Consider the following 19,972-nt stretch of genomic DNA (forward strand, 5'->3'; position numbering starts at 1 on the left):
CTTCTCCATCGTTAGAGCCCAGCACACGGGGAAGAGTGGAGCCGAGACCCGACCAATCAGAAGGACCACAGAAGACCACGGTCACGCAGTACAGTGCCAGGCTCTAGACATGCATTTGCCCTCATAGTCAATTAGAACTGAAACTGCAGCATACAACTTGACTTCACTTGACTTAGAAACAGGTGGGAACACATTTAATTCAATGTATTCAATCAATCTGGTTTACTGAAGAAGTATGGGTCTCTTCAACGTTAAAGCACAACACCTTTTGTAGACATGCATGCACTAGAAGTGCTTCAAAATGAGGTAATCCTCAACTCGTCCACTTGTGGGAAAACCTCATGTATTTGCCTTTAGAGGTTGAATTGCCACTGAAACTATGGGATTCTATTGTTGCTAAAGAAGCAGGAATCTCAATGGTCAAAGCACAAATTCTTTTGTAGACATGCTCTACACAGACACGCTCTACAAATGCTTTAAAATGAAGCAAATTCCAACTCCACTTGACAGGCCTGTGTGAAAACCACTTGAAATGGAAATAAGAGGTTCCTTTCCTCCTTAAACTCTGTTAAGAAATGTTCAGCTCGTTGTCTGATTAGACCATAGCAGTAATTAGTGTGGTACTCAGAGCGCTGGGAGAGAGCTGCACCTCTCACAGCGAGCTGTCATCGGCGAGCACCGCGCCGGACTGCTCTCAGAACAGGTGAGCTAAAACAGGCTCCAGACTCAACGCCCAGAGAGCAGCGGAGTGCTTCATGGAGGGACACATACAGTACACATACGCTCACAAAGACTCATGTAACAAGAGTCTGCGCTGTCTGGTAGCATGATACAATTGTGAATAGCATCTCTGTTCTATAAACAAAATGAGATGCAAATAATATTGAAACACCAAAAATCGACCAAAACAGGTCATTAAGATTATGACAGTTTTTTCTCTCCCAGCGCTAATCCAAATGAGAGTCTGTCCTTTTCAGAAAGATGTGAAATAAACCAAACAATGAGCTGTTCCAAAGGAGGATATGAGTGTGGGTGTGTGTGTGTGTGTGTGAGTGAGTGAGTGAGTGAGTGAGTGAGTGAGTGAGTGAGTGAGTGAGTGAGTGAGTGAGTGAGTGTGTGAGTGTGTGAGTGTGTGAGTGTGTGAGTGAGTGTGTGTGTGTGTGTGTGTGTGTGTGTGTGTGTGTGGTCTTTGAGGTGTGACTTCAGTATTGCATTCTTAGTAGTGCTCAGTTTGGGGCTGATGGGAAGGCAGCATAACTCACCTCTGTGGCTGCGCTGCTCTCGGCCTCTGCTTTCTCATTTAAGTCTGTGCTACTAGACTCCGTCTGCTGCAAGGTGAGAGAAACAAAACAATTCAGTACATCTGAGCTGTAAGTGTTGCCCATTAGTTTCCTCACCTACTTGGTTTAAATATGTTACAATATATGGTGAAACAATGATTAAATGCATTAGTTTACATCTATAGCCTTGGTCAGTGATAGACTGGCTGCATTCTACCAGAGTTCATATACTGTAAATCTACTAATAAACAAATACAAATGATAAGGGCTACTATTTGTATTGTTTAAAGCAGGACACACATGAGGACATATTGATTTCATTTTAGGACAGAAATTGCAGTAGCAATCAACACATATTCTCTCAGATTACAATGTGCTGAGAAGACAAATGAGCAGCAGGGGAGGGGGGTGAAATCAAACAGACACGTTGCCCACAGCCGTGTCCAGACTCTTCCGGCTGATTCTTCACAGACACAACTCTGAGGTGTGTGTTATATAACACAATGCAATGAGAGCACACATTCAGCCAGGAGAAGAAGCTTGGTGAGGCTGGCCAGACTTTGGACGGACCACGCAGCACACAGGGACTAGGACTGCCTCCCGAACGGAGGAGTGTTGGCGTAGGGAATCAAATGAGTGGCCCGGCGGGTGCAAGAAGCAGGGAAGAAGACAGTCACAGTAGTATTCCGGGCTGCCAATCACCGCGGGACTGGTCTAATCCTCCAGCTGATCCCCAGCTACTTAACTCCCCCGCTATTTATCCACCTTTTTTGCCACCAGAGCTATTTTTGCTATGTGTACACACGCAATGCCAGAACAAAACTGTGTCCAAATGGGCTTCTTTTTTATGTATAAGGGTCGGTGCAAATAGTATATGCAAGTCAGCATAAGTGAGGAGCCAGACTGTATGCTCTGGTGTTGAAGAAAACTGATCATCAATGTTGACGTCCCTTCCTGAACATTAAGTTGATAATTGGTTGAAGCAAAGGTCACTGTCTTTCTAGAGTAAAAAATCATTATGTGTCCAAAAAAAACACATAAAAAAATGTACAGTATGTTAAAAAAGCGATTACATTTTGCTTTTTTTCTAGCCAGATGAACTGGAAGTGAAGCTACTTCAGTGTTTTAAAGGAATACATTTTTTTTTTAATACCACACTTCACATATTGAAATGGAAAATACAAGCAGCTTTACACTTAGCTTCTGTTTTACTGTAGCATGGTATCCATAGTTAGCATTTTAACCAAACAGTATTGGTAGTAAGTCAGATTCATAAATAAACAGATAGAATCATCCTTCTTCAGCTACCAGTGAAATAATAGCATAGCAAATCAGAAGCACCATATAGCACTGTCATTTAACAACCGTTTTGTCAACAGGGAATGTAATAGAAACCAAATGAGACTAAAGGTCCTGACACAGTCCCTAAATTGGACTTGCTAGCTTGGAAGATATCTAGTCACACTTTCTTTGTTCATGCCCAACAACTTAACCTCCCACATGTCAAGGCCATGTTTTATATACCAAGGGTATGCTATTAAGGTAAAGCCAAGCCATCAATATATGTAAAAGGCATATAGGATACAATCATACATGATGGTATGCCCAGGGTTGCTATCTCCCAAATTTCCATTCCATTCACTATGTTCTTGACATGCAGTGCAGGGATTTCCTTGAGTTAGGGGCGTTGCTTTTGAACACAGAGCAGAATCACAATGAGAGGGGGTTGGATCAGGTCACTATTAACTTACCACACCCAGCAGCTTAAGAAGCCACAACATCTTTTCCCCTAGGCAAGGTCTCCGATAGGACTTTCTGCTTAAGTTTCAGCAAATACATCCAAAAGTACATCCATAACTTCTGATAAAACCGATCCAACAGCCACATCTTTGCGTATCCACAGCCAAGATTATACAGTTAACTGGTTTTCAAATAACGGGAGGTGCTCTTTGCCATTATCTAATCCACTTCCCTAATCTGATTGGTCCAGTGTGAAATATACCAGGCCAATCAGTCCTCAACTAAGGATTTAAAGATTATATTTACAGCCAACACTTACCATGGTATACAGTAGGCAAGGAGAGCAATAGGCTACCATGCTGATTTAGCAACACTCAATCTAGCAACTAGCAATTCTTAATGGCTAACCACTATACCACTGAAATCAGTGGAAAGGTTAAATTCTTGCAAAGATGGTACATCAAGTTATACCTGTACATTATATTATATCATATATTCTAATTAACAATGGAGGCCAAGCATGAATTGATGAACATAAAGATGGTAACTTAGACCAACAAAATAAGAAGGTGCATCCTCTGTCTCACCATAGGATGTTGCAGAAAGACTTTTCACAAAGAGCTAGCTTCCCCCTAGTGGATGGACACAAAATAAAACCTGGAAATTCACTCTGTCTCACAAAAGAAAGCCAGAAAAATGAACAGATAAAATGCATAATGTGTAATTAATGTATGACTACGATTTCATTAAAAAAAAACAGTGTTTTGTTATGGAACTGTACAAAAGCAAATAAAAAAATAAAAAGGCTATTTTTTTTTTAAACTGCAAGCCTTAGCCTACTTATAATAAAACACAGGCTACAATAATTCCATACAAGCATAGTCTGTGTAGAAGACCTCTATTTGACAATTATGCATTATAATGGTGTCTGAGAGGCAGAGAAAAGAATGCTATTTTTTCAGGTTTTGAAATAAGGCTCTTTGTATTCGTAACCGGTCTGGAGCACCATCCGTTTCATTTAATTAGAATGTCACTGGCCTGTTTGGGACCCATAGATCACAGGCAGTTCCTCGAAACACAGCGACTAGCAGACTCCCGACCCATTAAAGTCTGGGCATTGGCTACGACAGGTCAAAAGGGCCTTTCCACTCACCAACATCCAGAAAGGTGCATTTGCACACAAATGGCAGGACAGGCTTTCCTAGAGCAAGAGAGCCCACTGGTGACCCATTGAGGTAAATAAGCACAAGGCACACAAAGGAGGTCAGTTTTAACTAAGTGCTGTACTCCCATAAGAGCTTCAGGCTGAGTGGTTACCCATATAAGACACAGCAGTTCTGCAAGATTCAAAATGGCCTGCAGAACATTTGTACAGTAAATCATAGACATTGCTTCACTGATGATGATCGTCATTATCAACTGAACTAAATAAATAGGGCTTACCTCTACTTGTAGCACCTAACATATTATGACACCGTAATATTTACATATTTGTAAAGAATGTACCACTATGACCAAGTTACTGGCCCAGTAAAGCATTACACATTTTAGAGCTTCAATTCTACAGGTGAACACACGTTTGTGCAAGTGGGAGTCAGTGTTATGTTAACACTCTGAGCTTTTGATGTGCAGACTGCAGGGAGGGGGGTCCAGTGTGGCCTGGGGCCAGTGTCTAACCTCCTGTGTGGGATGGGCGTGGTGCAGCACAGGCGTAGGGGAGCCGGGGCTGGGGCTCTCCCACTTCTCGGCCATGTGGTTGACCTCCTCCAGCTTCTGCTCGCAGCTCTTGTGGGAGTTCAGCAGCGTCGCTTCATAAAACTCCTGGATATCTACACCAAAAAAAGACAAGACAAGCCTGTGAGTTTATCCGCAGGAGACAACGCACACGCACACGCACACACACCCACACTTTCCTGGTTTCAATCCCCTCTGTAAATGGGACTTTGGATTAAAACCCATCATAAGTACTCCATTGGCCACCTCCCAAATGAAATGGGGGCAATTTAATGAATTGATTTGTTGGCAACAATTTTTTTGCAATACGTCTGAATAATACCCCCAAAACAGTAAGTCCTCAGCTAAGTCCTCCTCCCAATGCGACACACAGGAGGTCATGCACTGAGTCCAGCAGCATAATCACATTCCTTCTGTCTGCACCCGGTACTGATAGGACGTCTGCACCGGTTAAATGCAAGTGTGTGTTTGCACAACAATGCTGAATCAAGCCTGAAATGCAGCAAAAATAACAGACAGAAAAAAAATTGACTTCTGCTAAAGGTCTTTTATGTAAACAGACCCACTCTCACACTCATTTTGCATGCATTTAATTATTAAATCAGCAAAGATAAACAAATTCAAATGCCAATCAAAAGACACTACCTATTAAATACCACTGTAAAAAAATGGCTGAGAGCAACAGCTTGTTCAGCCCAAGACACAAAACGCAACAGAGAGGGCTAGGCGAAGTCGTCGCTCGAGGAGCCAACACCTGAAATAGAACAGCTTTAGCACTACTCGGCTCGTGAAATGTAGTCTGGCATAAAGTAGCCCCTGGCTTAACACGTCAAGATCTCAGCAGCGTTGCCTAGGCTTTAATTCAGTTATTGCACAGCTTTCACAATGACTTGATAAGCATAAGCTTCAGAAAGCCAGAAAAAATTCTGGACTGACAATCTCTGTAGAATAATAATCGACTGTTGACACTTTGTTTGACGTGTTTTTTTATGAATGTGTTGACAAATTAGAGGGTCCATCCAGACGGGTAAACAAAAACATGTAAGAGATGTATAATTTTTTATCCTTTTAAACATATAATGAAATTTGAACACAATTATTTGTGTTTTTCCCCAAAGTAAATCAACCAGGCTTGAAAAATCCACCTTTTCTTTTTTTTTCTTTTTCAGTTTTACATGACACTGGCCACTGTGTGTACTACAAGAGCAAAGACATGTTTGAAGGTCTGCCACCACCATATAGAGTATGATAGTGAGCAGACCCCTAAATATTTATGTCAACTCGAGAGCAGCCTACACATTTACTATGGACTGTCTGGGCTTCTGCCTCTAACACAGCTGGACTGGTATGCAGACAGAGTGGCATGGTGAACAAATGGACAGTTAAACTTCACCTAATACGCTGAAGGCCTGTAGTTTGGGAACGCAATAATGTAATAATTTCCTCAATACTGTAATGACTTGCTCAGTGTTTCAGTAGCAAGCCACCGCAAGTTGGGGGCCAAGCTTTGAGCTTTGTGGACATCCATTGTATGTCTACATTTTCTCATGATGGCCAAGCAGAGAAGACACACATAATGTCTCAAATTTCACTATTGGGGGCCAAGCAGGAAAGTTGTTACCTTTTCTTTTCTTTTCTTTTGCCTGTTCTTGTTATTGTTATGCATCTTCTGTCTTCTGCCATTGGATTCTATGACAGGCTCTAGAAATGCATGGTAAATAATACTGCAATTTGGCACACTTACTTGCACTGCTTGGCCCTCAATAATATTGAAACCCAATGTCCCTCCCTAACCAGCGTTGCTGCTTAGTCCCAAATAGAAGAAGGTAGAAACACAATGAGTATCTACTTAGGTCTCTGCTAGGCCCCCAGTTATTGGTGGAAATATTTACCAAGTTATTACAATATTTGAAAATGATCTTATTGGGTTCTGGCAAAAATAAGGATAAACCCAATAAAGAAATCACCTCTACAGGTAATGAATGTAATAAAGTCATGTTATTACATTATTGGGGGCTATTACGTTTTCAGGAAATTATTACATTATTGGGTTCTCCAAGGCCTTCCATCTAAACTATTGGCAACATTTCAACACAACTGTGAGTCATTCGCTCTCTCCCTCACTTAAGAGATTGTCACGAAATTCTCTCAGTTCTACCCCACCCGCTTTCACAGCTGACAGTTTTACAACAACAAATTATCTAAAACTGTTAAAATGACAGAGGTTAGTAATGGCATTGTCATTGAGGAGCTGTGACTTCACTCTAAACTTCCCCTTAAATGACTCCAGTAATATTTTCACATTTTATTATACATTTCTAAGAAAATTTAGTAGTGCCGATCTAGTAGTGCTACATAAGTGGACAAATAATTATAGGAATATGATCTTTATAACTAACAATGTTTCAACTACATAAATAAAGTCAATACACGAAAAAAAACACGTCAAAAAAGAAAATAAACAGAGCTTGCATCCATGTTTCCAAACATAGCGCCACAAAAACTAGTTCTTGCCTTTTCAACGAAGAGCTCAGTACTTGAAAAAGACACAAATCTTTCTCCCATTCCATGAGCCTCTCTTTCTAAGTGGAGATGAACAAAGTAAATCACACCACCCTGACTTAAATTTATGCAAATCCAACACTCAGCAAGCCGACTGTGGCACAATAGCTCCAGAGACCCATAGAGCCTTAGCGAAACACACAAAAAAATGCTAACTATAGTTTCAGAGAAGTTCTCCAGACTCTCTCCTCTCCCATGTTAATCAACGAAAAACACATCCATACAGCCGCTGGCAAACTTTGTAGTTTAAAAAAAAAAAAAAAAAAAAAAAAAAAGAGTAACATGACTTACAGTGTAGTAACACTCCCTGCGTCTCCACGGACATGACAAGCACTGCCTGCTGCCTGCTGCCTGCGCCGTGTCATGCAACAGGGCTCTGAGGAGGTGCCAGATGACTGTGCTAGCAGCATCTGAGCAGGCAGCCTTAATCCGCCGGGGAGGCCTCCTGTTCCCTCCAATAGAGACAATGACCTTACGCCCCCCCGGCTGACATCCCTCAAATGCGACAGCTGATTTCTAATGCTGCTCTGCGTCTGGCGATATGCTTAACAACACCACCATGCTGCTGAAAGCAAGTCCACTTTTGTGTGTGTGTGTGTGTGTGTGTGTGTGTGTGTGTGTGTGTGTGTGTGTGTGTCTAAAGCCACACATCCCATGTATAAACATGCCCTTATAAGGCAGGTCGGGCGGGCGTACTGGAGTGTCGGGGCTGGGCTGGGCTAATGTTGGGATGGAGGCAGCGCCACTGGGACAGTGTTTAAGACTCCTGGCCACTAAGAGATGAGCATACTTGAGCCTCTGAGGTCAGGCAATGCAGGCTACCACTTCAAGTGGGTCTCTGTGAGGACACAGCAACATGATACACACAACAAATCCTCTCAAAAACGCACTAGCTACTAGCTTGCATGTGATGGACAGCTTAAAGGCAAGGTTCGCGATTCTTATCCAGGCAATAGACATCTTATCAAACCACTCCTAAAAGTCATCAAGCGGTCCACTTTGTGTGTGTGTGTTCAAAAACATATAGTGGAATGCAGATAGACATCATAAAGGCTCAGACAGACACAGAGGCTGACAGACAGACAGAAAGACATTCTTACCAGGAAGTAGCTGGGAGCTGGAAGACTTAAAACATATATGAGAGGATCTCAACAATCTCTGACGAGATCGTCTCACAATGGACACATGTGTTCTGCACTTTCACGATCAAAATAATGTTTAGCTCCAGTACAACACTGTCTCTCTAGAAATCAAGCTAGAACATGAGGCCATGGCAAATAAATTATTTAGCAGAACAGGATACAGTCAGTTGTCAGTTTTGAGCATCTTTCCTCTGGTGACCACTGTGATAAGGACGGAAAAACCTCAACACACACAACACAACACACTTGTGAATATATCCAGCTGTTTGAGTGTCTCCTAACATTGCTATAAATTCCTCATTCCTCAAAATGAATAATAATCCTCAGTCATCCTCATCCTCACTCCTTTTATCAAAATAAGTGCATCGTCGTAATTACAGACAGAAAAAAAATATGAATTACACCAAAAGAGAAAACAGCTCTGTGATAACCACAATGCAATATCCCACTCCACTTACCACATATTGTGGGGTCATAGGCTTTTTAGCTTTGCTGCGTCCCATCACTGCTGTAGTGCAATGCAAATCAAGTCTAGTTGTGTCCCTCAACTACAGCTGTGGGTTTTTCCAAGGTCCTGCTGGGCAGCCCCAAACAGATTGATGCAGGACAACAACTTACCGCACTGAATGAAAACCAGCAGGAGTCAACACGACACAAAAGGCAAAGAATTGAAAAAAAATACTCATTATGCAATCGCATTAAAGACGGCATGAGAATACTCACTGTTATGTGCCACTGCACATAAGGATTAGGCATGTACTTTCACATCCATCTGTCTGTAACCATACGGGACATTTTTCTCCCCCTCTAGTGAATTTGCTCTCCAGACCTTCTGCTAACATGCTACTAGGCCTTATTTCATTTGCTAAGAACATTCACTCTCTCAGCGCAGGGGGCAAACTGTGTCAGAGCTACAGGTGCAGTGTTGTAGCTGTGTGTGTGTGTGTGTGTGTATGTGTGTGTGTGTGTGTGTGTGTGTGTGTGTCGAGGGGGGGGATTATCCAGACCATGCAATCAGAATAAACAAGCTCTGGGTCCACAAACACTGGCTACACAGAGAGAGAGAGAGAGAGAGGGAGAGAGAGAAAGAAAGAGAGAGAGTGGGGAGGTGAGAGAGAGTCAGGAGGAAAAAGTGAGAGAGAGATAACAATGCCCAATAAACCAGAACAAACAAATTAGGCACACAATTAAGCCAGCTCACAAAAGGTGTGTCCAAAAAGCAGCTCAATAAACCAAATCCTCAGCAGTCACCCTGCACACATCCCCGGTGCTAACACATTGTACAAGACATTTTTGGAAGTCGTCCCAGCTCACTCATTTCTAGACAGCATCAAAGCTTAGATAGATAGCACTTAGCAGTGTTAATGCCAGAAGCCAGTCAGAGGTCTTAGCCACAGCTAAAGCTGTGCCCAGTCACTGACTGTATGTATGTCTGAAACCCCACTGGCACTGGAACTTAGGCCAGAAACTCACACATACTTCTTTCGCTCACACAGGTCTCCACACGAAGGGTTAAAACAACTCACCTGAATCATGAAGTCAGATTTGGTACCGTATGTGCCATTTTATAATTTGATATTGTGCAATTTTACAAACTGATGAGTTCAGTTTTATTTAGCCCTATATATGACAGGGCCACATCATCTCATTACACCCTAACACGTATTCTCATTTAATCCTTTACCAGTGTGATCCACCACCAGTAGGCCTATGCAATACATTTTAATAGTATTGTTTGCCATATTGTAATGCATGGAGAACAGAGGGAAAAAAGGCCCAAATCCCAACGTGGCATTTGAGGACAGCTGCATTCATGTGCGATTGCCTGCAGACATCTGTTCAGTCAAATATAAAAATTTAATATACACCACATCCATTTTAAACCCTAGTATTAACACCCCTTACAAAATGGTGCCACAGGCACAAGGTGGGAGAGAACTATTAGTGGCGGTAATACATTGTTTCTCTATGTCCTATTAACTGTGCCGTCATCATTTTATGACTTTATCAGAGGTAATTTGGCATCCAGCAACCCAGTGCTCCCTAACACATTTGTTTTGCTGGCAATATCACACTTTCGAATTCCAATCAGCTGAGGTTTACGGGGGGGAAAAAAAGTCATGTGCTGGGTTTCCAAGGCAACTGTTTCAGTGCCACTGGAAAGGCACACATCCACAGCGGCAAGCATGCACACAATGCAGATCAGCTGTCCCCTCCCTCCTCCTCCAACACCATGACGGTTATGTAAGGGGTGGGTGGAGTGGGCTCATCCCTGTAATCTCCCCTCTTCTCCAGGGAGAGATTACTCCTGCTTCCTTTCTAACCGATGGTCAGAACTCCTCCACACCAACATGATGAGATGCCAGATAATACATTTCAATTTTTTAAGTCAGTGGCAGATCGTAACTATATAGCCATAGCCTACTGAGTGGCTACTGGAGGCACAAACTGACCTTAAGTGACTCATACCTCCACCTCATTAAATGCAGTGCTGTGAAACAAAATTGCTATTAGTCATTGCTATTACTCCCTAATTGTAAAATATGGTCATCATGACAACAATCTCACATATGAAATGCTTTGGCCTGATCATTTTTGCAAGCCCAGCTTCAAGTATACTACAACAATGCATGAAAACCACTAAGCTACAGGGCCAAGGATGACCATTATGCAAGTGTCACATTTGCCTAACATCTCTCTGGAACACATGGATATATCTGTTGCAGTCGCAACTAAGCAAGATGCATCAGAGCATCTTTGTTGTTGCGCCACTCCTGAATGAATGGAGAGAGGAGTGATGATTTATTTAGCAGTGGCAGAGCATTGAGTGGGAGTAGCCTCCTCCATGTGCAGCCAAAAACAGGACCGAGAGCAGGAGCAGTAATGTGGGCTGTGAGTGGGACGTGAGCGTGCTGCAGACTCTCTCCTGCAAAGGCTGCCACCATCACCATCACCATCATCATCATCAGCATTTCACTACCACACCAGCACAACACAGAGCCACAAACCCCCACCTGCAGACTGGGAGTTAAGGAGTTAAACTTTATTGATATATTTGTGCAGCCAGAAACAGGACGCGGGAGCAGACATGTGGGACTCTCTCCTGCAAGGGCCGTGACTATCATCATCATCCCCACCACCACAAACGAGAGCTGCACAGAGCCTCTATCCCCCACTGCTCCCAAACAGCCACGCAGACTGGGGGGGGGATCAGGGGCCAGGCCAACAGGGATAAAGAGAACAAACACAAAAGGGGGTGTGAGAAGTAACCTTCAATTTTATGGCTCATTTGTGCTTTTGAAAAGCCCTCCGGGGTCGCCAACAGAATTCCTTATGGGCTTCCAACAAGAACAGCTAAATGAAATTTAATGCCTCTTCATTCATCGCATGGCTTATTCATGATCATTTTACTGATTAAATATAAAAGAAAGTAACTGTTATTCGTTTAATATTTAAGGCAGTAGTAAGGGGTTTACATAAATAGCATGTTAACTAATGTATTTTGGTGATAACATTGTAAATCATTGCTTACATTTTCACAGGCTTTCAGACCTAGATCATAACCACATAGTGAATAGCCTGGATGACTAGTAGGTATGACAGGTGCTTTTAATCGGTCCTTCACATGAGAAACATTCCACAAAACGTGATGAAGTAGGCCATGCATCCTGTTACTTTTGTACTACACTAACATAACTCCTGGATGGCATTACACCAGACTGTACTTCCATGTGTGTATAAAATTGAACCACACTGTTAAAATAAAATGTTTGCACATCTGGGAATCAAACACTTACATAAAAACCCAAAACATCCAATCACAGAAACAGTGATTTATGTATGCACCATCACTTATTTACAAATGATACTACACATGGCGTTATGCTTCCAACAACATGGAACAGCTTCCCCATCGACAGATGTAGCATATTTCTCCAAAAAGACCAGCCAATCTACCTTAAGGTTAGTAACTGTACCAATGCCATTCCAGAGTATATGGATATTCATGAATTTCCATGAATATGAAATTCTCAATCCTTTCCTATCATTGAACAACACAGGGCTCCCATATTAAGGGAACATATTAAGAGCTCAAATAGAACAGTAAATATAAGCAGTTATTAAGTTTCTTTCTCTCTTTACAGTCGTCTTCTCTACACAACAGTTTTCTTCAAACTCGTGACTAAATAAATTTCCAACAGAACTTGGGTCAGTTGTCAAACATACACTAAGACTGCCCCCTAGTGGATGACCACTTACATAAGCAACTCCAGTCTGTAAACTACTTCATCAGACTAGACCAGCACTTCAGTCCAAATGAAGATAGAAGATGTGTACCTCTATCTATTCCATGATACATTATACAGCTGCAACAACAAGATCCCATTTGGCTAGGCTCCATGAAAGAGCCCAAAACCACAGCATGAAGTCAACATCAACACATAAATATGTCTTCCTTAACAAGTCCAACCTGGATTTCTGCATCTCTCATTAGGGACATTAGAGCATCGGTCACTGGGTTAATAGCACTTAAGTCGGCTAAGATTCACTTTAATGCCTCAGCTACATTATTCAGGTCTAAAACTCTTTAGGCATGACTCGCACACAACCACGTAACCACGTAAGTAAACTTAGCCGTCTCCCTCACCTCAAAAGTTGCTCTTTGGCTTGACTCTGTGTTGTCACAAAAGGACCAGACCAAACTCAGCCTTTAGGCCCCAGCTGAACAAGAGGACTGTCAGATGATGGTCGAAGACCTCGCGGAGACCGTCGGTGGTAATCTGACTGAGGGCACCTCCTTGCCATTTGCTGGCATGCACAGCTTTCATAGCTCCACCATAAAGTAAAGTAACCCTGGTGGGATTAGTGGCACTCAAGTAAACCCACGGGAAGGCCAGATTATTCCGAGGTGGAGGAGAGGAGTTGGCACGCAGGAGTCAACTTAAATTAAATCTCATTTTGTGGGGGCGCTCATGTAATGCAAGTGTAGCGTCAGTAGTGTCAGTGTTCCAAATAGGCCCAGTGCCCATAGGGACCAGGGTTCCAGTCTGACCTGAGGTAATTTCCTGAACTCTCTCTCTCTCTCTCTCTCTCCTCTTCACTGCCCTATCAAAACAGGTTTAAAGGCCTTTATACTTTATATATGTATATCTAAACTTTCACCAGTGGCCTGAAACAATTTACAGTCAGCAGCAAGCATCAAAACAGTGACAGAGGTTCCAGTCTGCTGGTGAGCAGATTCCACAAGTAAGGCTAATGGAGATATCTCTGGCTGGCAGACGCAGCTTTCCCATAGGAAAAGAGTTTTAATTGCGGTTTACCTGCATCGAAAAAATTCTCTCAGGACGGCTTCTCCATGAAACAGGAGAATACACAAAGCCTTGTCTGTTAAGGCGGCCAGTGTCCAAGCCGCTACGTCTGACAGTGACAAATATGGCCCATTAACAACCTCCAGGGAATAAATTGGCAGACAGTAGTCTACTCCCAGATTTGGACTTTGGTGATAATGAATAATTTAGAGTAAAAGGGTATGATTTCTGGCCACCATGTGATTACTGAAAATGACTTCAATGATATAGTAGCTCACTAAACACATAACACCTGTCCCTTTCACAAGAACCTTGTATACTTGAAAACAGTTGTAAAACAATATATATTCAAATTACCTACACTGAAGAGACTACTAGACCAGGAGTGAATGAAGGTTTACATTAGCAGTTTAAAACAGGATAACCACCTATCAATACATGTTAATAGTAAAACAAAGATAACAATTGTCAAGTCAAGTTAAATACTATCATATAAAATCACCATTCCATACATTAATACCTACGACAAATAGACAACTGCTGACAACACCACCACATATTTCCAATCACTCAAAAGGCATGCAGAACATTACCAACAACAACAGTGCAATTGTCATTGATTTTAGGCTTGGTAAGTTGGCTCATGTCTTTCAGTGATGAGCAATAATTTTGTCTAAGTTTGACCCAGATAACAAAATGGCATAATGCGTAGCCTAGGCGGCAAGCTGAAACGACAGCTGTGTTTGTCCTTCACATGACTGTCTACATGAAAGCTAATTTGAAGATGATACCAGTAATTGCTTATGAAAACATGCATCAAAAAGTGACAAACTGTTGCATACAATTTATGGAAGTGAACATCTCAGCATATTTCATTGAGGGTGAATGATGAATGGGTTAAGAGGCTGAAAGGCACTCTCCTGTGTTATGATGAGGGCTTTATCATGGAGCACACGCTGGCCAGATTAGATACAACCTAATGCTTTATAAGATGATTATATCTATTTCAGGAGGTATTAGCTTTATGTATGGTCCAAAATTATATTTTTGATTCAGTTGCTAATTGCAGGTACAACATTAACAGCCAAAAAAATCCATCATGTAAATCCATTATGCAATTTTCCATCATTAAAAGATTACCTCTTCAGTCTAACAATGAAAAAACAAAATACAATGTGTTTCAATTACGTTTTTTTCATGTGACGCATTAGGTTCTATAACACTCTGTTTACCGTCACCTGGTAGGCAAGTTGCCTGGTAGACGCGTTGAACCATATATATATATATATTTTTTTTATGTCTTCCTAATAACTACTACATGGTGGTACATATGTGGTGGTGCAGGTGTCTATACATTCTAAAACCACATGAGGCCCAAAACAGCTGACCAGTCGTTGAAACGGGGAGTTCCCAACTGTGCTGTAGCAGCTTTTAGGACATATTTGTTGAAGAAAACGTAGAATACAATGCAAGGGTTACACCTAAAAGGTAACACAAACATGACTACAGGTGACAAAAGCATGACTACAATTTCATACAGTACACCATGCTTAATGCCTATGCCTACCTTTGTATTCAAACATAACACACATCCAGACATCGTACTTTCACCACTCACCCTAGCTGTGTGGCTATATTGTTTGATTTTAATATGTGAAGGGACCCTTGGGGCCAAGATAAGTGTTTAAAAAATGTTAAATAAAAAACATCAAGGCTTGTTACATTGATTGCAGTTTTTTTACAGTGATTTCAACTGAGAGGACACATACTGGAGCAGAACACTCTACACCACACGCAGCAGTAGCACACAGACACAGTGCCTCGTTCAGTCGACATCCAGACAGCATTAACCTAAATACAGGCTTGAGCTAGTAGCCTCAGTGCTCGTCCATTATACTGGTGGCAGAATGATCATTTCACAGAGATGACCCATATGGGAAGCAGTGAACAGATTCATCACGACTTGTCTTTGAAAACGGGACTAAAAGAGGATTTACTTTTGAACAAATTTGTAATTGTAATTATAACATTGCTACAAATATCTGCTCATTGACCCATTAAATCTGTACAAGGGTCAGAGAAAGTTCTAGAGGCCATTCAAGCTCAAAGAGTATTTTACACAACAAAAACATACACAGGATATGGGTCCACGCTCTGTCACCATCATAATATGCATAATATGTCAAATCCCAGTGATACATGACCTACTATGTTATTTGCCATTAGTAAAATGAGCTTAACTAGAGACAGGTGTAACCATTGTTTATTTAAATGTTATGTATGTCTATTTATTATTCTATTTTGAACCAAGGGTTACACAGGCCTATTCTTAAATTGCAACAAGCTAAAAAGTACGGTCATGTAAAAGGAATCATCACTGTGTAAAAGCAATGCAGTCTGCTGTGCATCTAATCCTAACAATCCTAGAATCAATATGTTTCTTTTTGATTCATTACAAGAAACAAAAACCCTCTGAGGAGGAGTTCTCATGGAGCACATTAAAAATACCAGAGGCACAGGGAAGGATCCCACTGCCAAATCAGCAAGGTTAAAAATAACTATTTCAGGAAAAAAAAGGCTTAAACCTGCAGAACGGGCGCACAGCTAAAAGACAGTGAATCATGAGTAGAGCAAATGCGACAAAAAACAAGATACATCTGACTCATAGTAACCACATTCACTCCAGTAATGAGTGAATAGCACGTTTAATGATTTAGCTGTAGAGAGAATTTAGAACCCTTAAGCATACATGTCTTTTGTGAATTCATCTAACGAAAACTGCAGCTCAGTCATTATCTACTCTTGCTAATGCCAGCAGAACTCCATATTTGGTTTCTTTTTTATATGGAACCGGAGGGAGTGTTATGACAGTTTCCTTTTTCAGAGTAGCTACTATATAAAGGCAATGAATGTTAGGCCAAATCTGCACACTTTTTTGTTCTGCACAAAAAGGCAAATGAAAGGAGACTAATTGTCATACGTTCTTAATGGGAGAACATTTGTATCAAGTATATAACAATATAGTAAACCCATGACTGGACACTTGTGACTGTTAGTGCTTCAAGCTCGTGCCAAGCTGTCAATAAAAAAGACAGGCAAAACTCTCTTTTGGGTATGCATTTCAGAAAAATATGTTCATTTTACCCATTTCATTCATGTATAAAAACCTTAAAACTGCCATCTAACAGTTTTGATAATATGAAGATTAAGTGTCCCAAGTGGCAAAAATGCAGGCTGCCCTGAATTCAGCTTGTTGATTGTTGATCAAACCCAGAGATACAATCTGAATTGATTGGGCTGAAATGTATGCTGGATAGATAGATAGATAGATAGATAGATAGATAGATAGATAGATAGATAGATAGATAGATAGAGACAGACAGACAGACAGACAGATAGATATGCTAACAATGATCATTTCCACATACTGTATAAAGAAAAAAATATTTTCCAAGTCAATGCAACCACAAAGAACATACTAAAATCATGCAAAGAACATACTATCCACTTACCAAGTAGTGCTTGAAAAAGACTACTTTTGAAGATGTCCATCACTCTTAAAATGGCAGTTTTAAGCTGTTGCTCTTCTGGCTTTCTTAGTCTAGAGCAGTAGTCTTCCAACAACCCTATGGCTCGAGTTGTATCTGTAAGAGACAAAACAAGAAAAATGGTAGTCTACTTTTAAAGTATTTTGGCAGTATGTGTATATAAAAAACAGACAGCAGTTGCATCAACTAATCGACTTCATCTGGATAAAATATACAGAAAAAATGCTAAATAAATACCAACTCTAGAGTAACCAATTCATTGTTCACTATTCCAAGGAGCAATAAGTTCAGCTTGTTCATCAAATGTCAGGCCTGGCCTAAATGTCCAGCTCATCGGCGTATGACCACTTCCTCTCCAACCACCTTTCCATACACCAATTTACCTTTTTCTCTCAGCTGTGCTATTGGCTACATACCGAAACACCCCCACATCATAAATGACAAATCAACTTATTTTACAAATAGGAAATGTTATGACATGATAGTAATAATTATGGGCAGAAAATTACAAATTAATTTATCACACTGTATGAAAACAGACCAAGCCATGTACAGTTGACAGTTCTGAAGACTATCTGAAAACTACAATGTTTGTGTTAGACAATTAATTATCAATAACCTTAAAATAGCCAGTTTGTTTTTGTTGCATGTGCTTACATCACATTCAGCAAATGATACTGGGAATGGGATATATTCATTCTGCACGTGCAGCTTTATGCACATGCATAATCAAAATATTTTGTGACAGGCCTAAATGGAATGTGGAATATATGTGGCTTGGGTGAGAGCCTTTCTTTACTCACCTCGTTTCCTTACAGGCATGCTTGCTTCCTTGGAATTCCTGTAACTTTTATGTGCCTTACATTAAAACATCCAGTAGGCCTACTCCCAATTGGGGCAATGAAAATTGGGCCAATGTAAACATGTGTAAAAGTTTTGGCAAGTTGTAACTGTTTAAGAGGCACTCTTGAAGGCAGTCTGTGAGCCTCGGATGATGGGATTTCAAAAATCAACCTCGACAAATTAATGTTAGACAGTCATCACTTATTCTCTACATAAACAGCCTATTCATATGTCAAAAAGTATCCTTCGTATCCATGAAATACAGCCAACTTCCAAGATGTCCCGAAATGCCTTGACTTGCACTCCATCTTCTCCTTGGAAGTTTCAGGAGTAAATTTAATAAAACTCATTCAGATGAAAAATCATTTGAAATCCTCTGGTAGTATCTGTATCTGGTATTAGTATTTATTGTGATGGTGATAGTAGTAGTAGCCTAGTATTGACTCCTTTGCAATGTAGCTTGAATGTTATTCCTCATTTTGTAAGTTGCGTTGGATAAAAGCGGCTGCTAAATTAATAAAAGAAATATTGTACATGTGAAATTGAGTCCAGGGGTATATGCGTAACTTAACATTAACTGGCGTGAATCGGGTCGCATTAACATCCAGACGACGTGCCAGTACAGAACGTCATTTCCCTCTGTCGCGCGCTGGCAGCCGAGGCATAAACACAAGACATTACAGTACTGCGTTGATTGAATGCTGACATCACTTGACAGCTTTCCCCAATTTCCTCATCTTACGCCACTTTTCCAGTATGACAATGGCGTTGAGGGGCATTCAGTGGTCATATAGTCTTCTTTCCCAATTGTTGTGTTTATTTTCCAAAAAGTGAACTACTGTCCAATGGCACACAATGCTGTCCAATTATTACACACAAAACAGCTGTCAGCTTTGTGCCGCACTCGCTTAGCCAGAGGTAGCTAATTAACACTTCGATTAATCTAACGTTACTCACTGGATGGACATAGAGTGGACCAAAATAAACTCAGCAAGACATTCACTGACAGCTGACTGCCGTTACCTAGCAAATTGAACATAGCCGACTTTCTCGCATAGGATCAAAATTACCTGAAGCTATGTGACTATGTAGAGTCAATTAATTCACTTAAGTTGTTCTCCCTCAAAACTGTCCATCTGACGTTATGCATTCCCACCAATTACTCAATGCCTTTACAATATACGATTGCTTATCCAATGCACATATCCAAATACCAAGCATTTTAATGTGTCAACATTCTCATTTCACATGGATCCCTACAACCTCATCTGATAACATACGATTTTGTTTGTAGGGCTACAGCCTATATAACTAAGTTAATAAAGATGTCACCAAAACACTTAGGTAACCCTTTCCTAGAATATGACAAACTATTTAACCCTTTCTGAACACACCTCAGACACAACAGAGCCGACATTGCAGACTTACCTAGCTAGCTAACTAGTCGGGTGGCTAATTCTAAGCAAGGGACAGGAAAGCTAGTCTGTCAGTGCGACGCCTATTGGAAAATACCTGCAAGTTTTCCTTAAAACGCATGGCTTTGCCATCACCGCAACTCTAAGCATGTCGAGCAATTTCTTTGTCAGCGGCTGGTCCCTAAACTCCAGTTAATAAAAAGTTGTTTATTTTGTTTACGTTCCGCCACTGTATCAAATTCAACGGCTTCAGGGCATCCCTTTACCGTGCATGGTCAGCTGTCCAGGCAATCAAGCGAAGGCAGTGGCGGCAGCAGCAGCGGCGGCGGCGGCAGCAGCAGCAACACCACCAGATTCGCCTTAGCAACGAGAAGGCTGATTACTAGCTACACACTGTGA

At 41.2% G+C, this 19,972-nt stretch overlaps 1 protein-coding gene across 19 annotated transcripts in view; it reads right to left on the minus strand.

The window, feature by feature from the left end:
• dlg2 (discs, large homolog 2 (Drosophila)) overlaps positions 1-19,968 on the minus strand; it is a 180,592-nt gene extending 160,624 nt beyond the window's left edge. For 10 of the 19 annotated variants that reach the window (XM_042092775.1, XM_042092779.1, XM_042092773.1 and 7 more), the window contains exons 1-4: positions 18,119-19,962; positions 17,280-17,411; positions 4,698-4,849; positions 1,263-1,328 (exon numbers count right to left, since the gene is read on the minus strand). In XM_042092775.1, coding sequence (XP_041948709.1) covers positions 1,263-1,328; positions 4,698-4,849; positions 17,280-17,411; positions 18,119-18,137 — 369 coding nt within the window. In that variant the 5' untranslated portion in view covers positions 18,138-19,962. Of the gene's footprint in view, positions 1-1,262; positions 1,329-4,697; positions 4,850-7,607; positions 7,691-17,279; positions 17,412-18,118 lie in introns of those variants that run through there. The other 9 variants (XM_042092787.1, XM_042092796.1, XM_042092783.1 and 6 more) reach the window with 4 other exon arrangements.
• Positions 19,969-19,972: the final 4 nt, after the last annotated feature.

This window comes from Alosa sapidissima, chromosome 5, assembly GCF_018492685.1.
Source record: "Alosa sapidissima isolate fAloSap1 chromosome 5, fAloSap1.pri, whole genome shotgun sequence".
Taxonomy (NCBI): domain Eukaryota; kingdom Metazoa; phylum Chordata; class Actinopteri; order Clupeiformes; family Clupeidae; genus Alosa; species Alosa sapidissima.